The sequence below is a fragment of the Neodiprion fabricii genome, chromosome 2 (assembly GCF_021155785.1).
Source record: "Neodiprion fabricii isolate iyNeoFabr1 chromosome 2, iyNeoFabr1.1, whole genome shotgun sequence".
NCBI classification, from domain to species: Eukaryota; Metazoa; Arthropoda; class Insecta; order Hymenoptera; family Diprionidae; genus Neodiprion; species Neodiprion fabricii.
Genome location: NC_060240.1, coordinates 14663904 through 14671687, shown reverse-complemented (window position 1 = coordinate 14671687; position 7784 = coordinate 14663904). Strand labels below are relative to the sequence as shown.

At 35.6% G+C, this 7784-nt stretch overlaps 1 protein-coding gene across 1 annotated transcript; it reads left to right on the top strand.

The window, feature by feature from the left end:
* The first annotated feature begins 420 nt into the window (after positions 1-420).
* Positions 421-2531, top strand: LOC124175760. Its single transcript, XM_046556256.1, has 5 exons — positions 421-868; positions 950-1094; positions 1216-1515; positions 1836-1892; positions 1973-2531. Exons 1-5 carry the CDS (start codon positions 721-723, stop codon positions 2334-2336), a joined length of 1014 nt encoding a protein of 337 aa, XP_046412212.1. The 5' UTR covers positions 421-720; the 3' UTR covers positions 2337-2531.
* Positions 2532-7784: the final 5253 nt, after the last annotated feature.

The following is a 7784-nucleotide window of genomic DNA, read 5'->3' as shown; positions in this document are numbered from 1 at the left end:
TGTTTTAGAACCAAAACAATTGTTGGTTAAAAAATGAAGGAGAGAAAGTTAAACAACGCTAAAGGTCAACACGCGCTATATCAAACTGGAGCTGAACGAAGCGAAGAGAAGAACGAAGCATGCGGAACGTATCGGAAACAAAGGATCTAAAATTGAAGTATTTGAAATTTTTTCCTAAAATATTTGCAACTTAAAGATGACTTCATAGAAAATGTTGAAAAAATAAATCGGTGTCTTGGACATGTTGCTATCGCCTATAAAAGATTCAATATATGCAGGTGAATATAAACGATACATGAGCGTATAATATTTGATTAATATTCATTTTTGCGTTGTAAAACTTCTGCGTACTCAACAGTGGAATGTCTCAACTTATGAATTTCGCAATGATGACGGTATGTTGCCAACATTATGCATGCGACAGTTGTTAGTTGTGAAGAATTTGTTTTACCGGCATAGTCAGTAACTTGGTTGATAATATGTAAAACGGGTATTACCCCCAAACCCGCTCATACCCGACAGACTGTAACGAAAAATAATTCAGAGCCAACAATCTTTACATGTCACGAATATATGAAAATAAGGTGTGCTCCTACAGCGAACGCAATTTCGTCCGGTTCTCTGCCAACCGCATATATGTATGGAAGCCATGTTGAAAATATACGACGCCTGCGTCGTATCTTTGTTTACGTCAATTGTTTGCATAATTAAAATTCAATAATGCCGAATTGTTGCATTAAAGCGTGTAAAAATTGGAGTGGAAATACGAAGAACAAACACATTTCGTTTCATGTGTTTCCAAAAAAATATGAATTACGAAAAAAGTGGATCGACAGCTGTGGGAGTGAGAAGATCAACATCGCAAACGGTAATTGTTGAACAATTACTATATTCAACTCTCCTCTATGCAGAATTTGAATATATTGCTAATATTTTTCCAATTAAATAGCTCGTGTCTGCTCTGTTCATTTTGAGGAAAGTTGTTTCGACATAAGGTCGGAATTTTTGCACGAAAATTATGCTTTATCAACTAGAAGGAGGTTACGTGGAGATGCATTGCCTACTAAGTTTTTAACAGAATCGACTGGGGTCAGGTAAGTTACACATGAATAGAAATCTAGATTAATCAGAAAAATGAGATTAATGATGTATTCAATGGAACAGAACATATAGGTAACCATGCTGTTATTATGTTCCAATTTTCAATAAACACAGTAAACGTAGGGCAGCTGTTGTGCAGAATGTATCCAGTGCCTGGAAGGATTCAGCAAAAAAAAGAAGGGTGTCCCTGGAATTTGTCACAATCGACAAAGAGAATTATGCCTCTACGTCAATATCTCATGCTAGCTCAACTACCAGTAATAATAATAATAAAGTCGAAGACAATTGTTCAACGCCAAGCACTTCGACAAGGAACAAAAATTTTTTGAAAAGTGATGAGATCCATGAAATTTCAGCTAAACCTGCATGTGTAACATCAGACTATGCACAACGTGCATCATACAAAAGTGACAGGTATGGAATGTGATAAATTTTTCATATTTTAATCAATATGTTCAAGTGCATTTACTGACGGTGAAATGATTAAAACTATTTACAAAACGCTACTTTTTTTATTTCAAATACTACAAATGCTTCTGTGCTGCAACACTTCTTTTTAATAATTTACTTCATTTCCTATACTTGAATTTCATATTTACAACTGTAAAAAACTTCACTTACTCTGATTAATATCAACATTATTTTTTATCAAATTTCAATAAAAATGTTATCATATATCTGCGTAATGAATATCGAAGAATGTAATTGATTTGATCAAATTTATATTTCTATAGATCTGATGGAGTACAAACTTTGAACTGTGAAAACAGTAAATGTCAACATCTCGAAAGGTTAGTACAACACGTTCATGAAACGGTTTTTTATAAAGCTTCATGATGTTCCACTTTTTAATTTTACTCTTTTTTCCTAGATATCAAAGTTGCATCGAAGAGAATATTAAGCTGCAAGAAGAAATAAAAAAATTGAATCGCCAACTCTGCAATCAAGAGAAAGATATTGAAGAACAAGTGAGAGATAAAATTCTTCAATTGCTTGATCCAATCTTCACTCCTGGGCAGATCAAAAGACTTTTGCGTCCAAATCAAACAAAAGTGATGTGGTCGCTTGAAGATATAGCCTCCGCTATCGAATTTCATTCCATCAGTTCAAAAGGATACAAGTATTTGTTGAAGAAAAATTTTCCTCTACCTGGATTGTCAACATTGAGGAAATGGGCGGCTAAAATTGATCTGAGTGAAGAAGTACTTGACGTTCATGAAGAAATAAGTACATGAACCTTCTAGTCAAAAAAAAAACTTCGTATCTAGAGGCTCAATAAATTATTCTGTGAGGTCTGTAATGCATACAAGTGTATATATGTGTGAAAAAGTGAAGAGCGAAATATTGTAGAGCGATTAGTCAGTTGGCCTATCCACTCGTTCAGAACATACCTGTATATGTACAACTTAGAATATATATAGTTATACATATCAGAGTACCGCATATAATCACCCTGTATTCCTTATACTCAATCCACTGCATATCCGCACTCTAGTTGATATTATAACACAGCATATTGAAATAGGTAGAAAGTTTGAAAAGCGTGTTGTCTACACAAAACGTACCAATTAGCTGTGATTCGAGGACTATTCAGCCACTGGAAGCAACCCGGTTTTTACAAATTCAATGAATCACTCATAAAGGAAATTGTGAATGATGTTATAGCTCAGTTATACGGCCACGCTTACATCGGTGTGGCTGTTACAATAGACCTGGGGTCATCCATATTCGCATTTAAAATACTCTAAACATTGGAATTTATGACGATCAAAGCTGTTTTTCTTCACTCATCCTCGTTATAGTATACTGAAAATTTTTGTATTTAGTGATCAGCCAGATCTACATAAAACCAATTCATAACTTTGTCGGTGATGGATTCTATAATGATGGCACATTATTGAATGAAAAGTGCCTGGAAGAATTAATGAATGAGAATCTCGAGTACCTGATAGATCAGGGAAAATAAATAAAATTTTATACCTACCTTTTTGTACATAAATATAAAGTATTATAAATAATTATTTTTATTTTTCTTAGCAAACGAATTTTTTTAAAGATAAAAACAATGACTACGGCTATCCTTCATTCACGCATATCTTAAAAATTGTATACTTATGAAAAATATAACAAATTTTACTTATTTTTAAATTTAATTGATTCAATTCTGTTAATATTCTGAAAAATATATTATCAATACATATTTTTATTACTTAATGTTTATACTTTGCTTAATTTTTTAATAAAAGTACTATGAATAACGAGGGTGCATTGAATGATGATAAATGCGATTAGTTGAAGATCCAAGATGGCCTTCATACGGTCGGCGCACGTATTGGTTCTCGGAGAGGTCTCCGCCGAACACACCTTGTTTTATATTTTCTTACTACGTGTATGGTCTAAGCATCATATCTTCCATTGTCACTGCGGGCTGTGAGCAGCGCCCACGGAGTAGTAGGAAGGAGACAACACTCGAGCAGCACTTGGCTCAAAAGCTGGCCCAGTTTTTGGGGCAACGTAAGAAGAATTGTCAAGGTGCGATTTAAGCTACTTTTGCGGTGTATGCCCGTATAGCGCACTCACCCCCTTCCCCATATGATCTTACGATTCGCCGTTTGCAAACCTTTTTCTCGGATTTAATGTCGGTTGAGATTAGAAAAGCAATCACTCGGTTTTTATTGTTTTTTAGTCACTTCAGATGCGTATTTTACGAATTTACGGAGTATGTTTATAAAACGGAGGCCTATAGGTTACGATTGCCGCCCTTTTTTTTATATTTTATAGCGAAAATTTCACTTTTTTCCGTAAGAGGCGCTCAAATCGCATTTAGACAATTCCTCTTACGTTACCTCAAAACTGGGGACAAGTTTTATCGCCGAGTATTGTCTCCTTCCTACTATTCCATGGCAGCGCCTATCATCCACGGCTTCTTTGAAAATACTGACGCAGAATTCGTAAACAGCCTCTGCTCGCGCTAATTGCACGGCGAATTGTGCGCATATTGCGCGTGGAGAGTAGCGCCACTATGGCCACTCGCCCTAAGTACTACTCATTACAAGGTCATAGCAAAGAAATCACCTCGAATGCGAGGGAAACATGGCCATAGGAATAAATAACCCACCTCGATTTATGTTAGGCCGTGCCAAACTCTGTTTTAAGCATACGAGTGGGCTTAACTTTTTCACTAATTTTATAGCTGTTATAAAGAAACGAAATGCTGAAAATCCTCTTGCAACGTGACAACGAAGTCGCCATGTGTAAGCAGTGTTTGGGCGGAGCGAAAAAAATGTTACTTTCTCACTCAGTATCCCCCATACGGTCAGAAGTTGTATTCTGAAATTCTGTAGAAAACACATTCGAAAGAAATTTTTCACGACCATGTTTCTAGGTTCCTAGATGACCATTGAATTTGAATATTCTTCATCGATTTTGGGTTTTATAGCGGATGCAAGCTCCCCAGTTTCCAATGTACCAATAAGGAGATGCCCTGGTTGATTTTGACGTTAACGTATATATCTTCAAATATCGAAGTCCACGTATCTCAATCTCAAAAGGGGGCTTCACACAATTCTTAATAAAAACACTCCATTACATTTTCGTTTGACGTAGAAATAAAGAAAGGCATGAATTCTCCGAATTTACTATTGCGATTTCGTAGAAGCTGTGCCATTGTGTTTGAAGATGTATATTCTTCATGCAGTCAACGAACGTGCGTACAGATTCTGCAGCAAAATGAAATCAATGCTTGCAGAGTTGCTAACAATATTAGAATAAGGTGTGTTCTCAATTCTTATCAAAATGACAATAAACTATTTTAACGAGAGTTTTCAACAAAACCTAAACAGCTAAACCCAAGCAAGTCTTGCTATGCTACAAAATAACTCAACAATTATTGCTGTACACTTGCTGCACACAGTTATATTCAGAAAACATTCGGCATAGAAGCAACAAGAATTGCAGGAAGTGAAATACTTTTTGCCCAGGACACTTTGTTGTCGGGGCCAACTACGTTTGTTAATGAATTACACGTATTAAAACATAATAAATATATCATACGCATTGTTTTACGGGGTGTATTAAAATTGGTAATTCTCGAATACAGAAATGAGTTCGTCTCGGTGTACAAAACCGGAAAACGCTAAGAACCTGAAGCGCTAGTCCCGAAAGTCGAGATCCAACAGGTAGAGGATCTGGAGCACAGAAAATATGAAGCGTTAATCCTGGAATTAAGACTCACCAAGAACCTGGACATTCAGAAATACAGAGCGCTAGTCCTGGACTCGCTAGATGTGATCTAAACTTGGAGCTTTTTTGGAGTACACGCTGCGGCTTTCGCAAATGAATACTCTTATCGAGTACTAATTATACTCAAAACCTCAACCCGATTTGAACATCCCACAGCATTAACGTGAAAATGTTTCTCCGAGGAATTTTGTGGTCGTTAACACAGCATGAAGTCATGACCAAACTCAGCAGCCAAGATTATGACTATTGCAGGACGCGTATAAAAAATCTGGGTACATTGCGACCTCTTTATTGCATTACAAGAATTAAGAATTTCGACGTCTTATTAGTTTTAGAGCCTATTTTCTAGCCATAGTATTTTAGTACATTGTTCTCTGTTGGATTAACTTGCTGCCGTGTGTTTAGTTTATATTGTATGATGTGCATTAATTCTTAGAGGACGTACCCAGCTAAACTGTAACAAAGTATTATGTTCCATGAATTTTTATGGCTCCCAAAACCTATTCTCCTCTTCTCCAACGAGACGAATCTGCACGCACTAATCCTGATTTTCTAAAATAATTGATTTTTGGTTTTTACACCTTATTTTTACTCCTATATTATGTTTTACACTAAGCTAAAAATAATCAGAACATCGATTAATCCAATCCAAAAAAATAAGCTAACACTACTCGATTGATTCGGTAAATATTAATCGATTACCGATTATTTCGTATTTTTTTGAAACGGTGCATATGAAACCAAAATTTTGTAAATTTCAGTACTAGTCTTAAAAACGGAAAAGTTTTTTGGTAATTTACAGTTTCATTCAATATATTTTTCAATTTCAGCTCAAAATATGCATTTATCGTTCACTTATTATATCAAATAGATACTTACAATTAGTAACTAAGACAATGATAATAATTGATGCTTTAATCACATCAATTGATATTGTATTGCATCGTTCGTGAGCGTTGAAAAGAGAAACCGATTGTGAGGAAAAATAATCAATTATACTCAAGTAATCGGGGAAAAATAATCGATTATTTTTAGTCATTCTTAGGATATACGTAATAGGAATACTTGGAGTGTGAATCTTGTAACATTAATGAATAATCTGTAATATTTTTCTGATGAAATTCTCCAACCATTTTGAGCCTGTATATAATATTGAAAAATGTGCGCAGTAAACTTTATTGGGAACAATTTTCCTTGGATGATGCCATAAACACCATTTAACTATTCTGGTCTCGAACCAGCTCACTTACAGCTTTTACTAAGAATCTATAAGTGCCATTCATGCGGGGAGACAGATTAAGTTACATAATTAATTGCGTATTTTGCCCAACAACACTGTCGTACGTTCTAATTTCTCTACTACGATTTTGTCCTATAACTTTTGTTCTAAAGTGTAGTAATTGGCTGGAGTGCCTAATCAATGAGATACAAAGGGTTAAAGTTCACGCCAACTAACGGGCTCGCTTCGGTCACTGACATCGTTAGCTTCATTCACGGGGTGTTCCAAGTTCTAATGAAACAACACTCATCTCAACGGATTCAACGAAAAAAGGCTCGGTAGATGAAAAAATTCCTCTGCCACGTGGATGTCTGGAGCAACTTTTCAGAGATCAGTGAATATCAGAAAAAGTCGCCTATAGAAATAAATCTGCGAAAGCGTTAAATTACCCGTCCGGAGGTCGTTAACATATGGATTGTAAGTCAGTTTTTAATCGAATCAATTAGCGGAGGATCAATCGCGTGCGTTTATCAATTAGCTTATTTGCTATACATTGATACAAAGTTTATCATTCTGTACTCTACAGCTATGTATATCATAACTTGATGTGGTCTCGACTTGTATATGACGAGATCAAACAATCTTGAGTTTTGTACGAAAACTTATAACTAATTGTATAAGACAGGTCCACGTGATAATATAGACTCTTCAATTCAATCGATAAGTTCTTCCATATTTCGTTACAAAATCACCTTGCTTCACTGGGTATAACTGTCCGAAATGACTGGATGTAAGCTAGAGATTCACAATTCTAGCTTCGCAACGCGAAGCTAGTGAAAGCAATCTAAGTCATAAGTTGATTTATTTTGATAAAGCAGAGTCGTTGTTCTGTAACAGCTGGAATGGGTTTTCATCAAACAATCAATTTAAATGTGACTATGTGTAATCATTGCGTGCCAGATTCAGGCTGCCAATTCTGGCGAACAAGTTATATCTGACAGTGAGAGATACCTTGAGTCGATGGGCGAAACTTTGGTTACTTTACAAGTAGAAGATTTATTTTAAAAAGAGCAAACTGGTAAATCTACCAAGATTTGATCGAAGATTTCAAAGTCAACCCTAAACTGAAATACTGCAAGGCATAAGAACTGACTCCAGGAACGTTACTTCAATCCTGACCATAATTTGAACTACTGTTTGTTCAGAAAATCAAGAGAAGGCT

Bases quoted from the DNA above. Each gene is read 5' to 3' on its own strand.
- LOC124175760 (XM_046556256.1), top strand. From the start codon at position 721: ATGCCGAATTGTTGCATTAAAGCGTGTAAAAATTGGAGTGGAAATACG. The intron at 869-949 runs GTAATTGTTGAA...CCAATTAAATAG, and splicing joins GAAGATCAACATCGCAAACG to CTCGTGTCTGCTCTGTTCAT. The intron at 1,516-1,835 runs GTATGGAATGTG...ATATTTCTATAG, and splicing joins GCATCATACAAAAGTGACAG to ATCTGATGGAGTACAAACTT.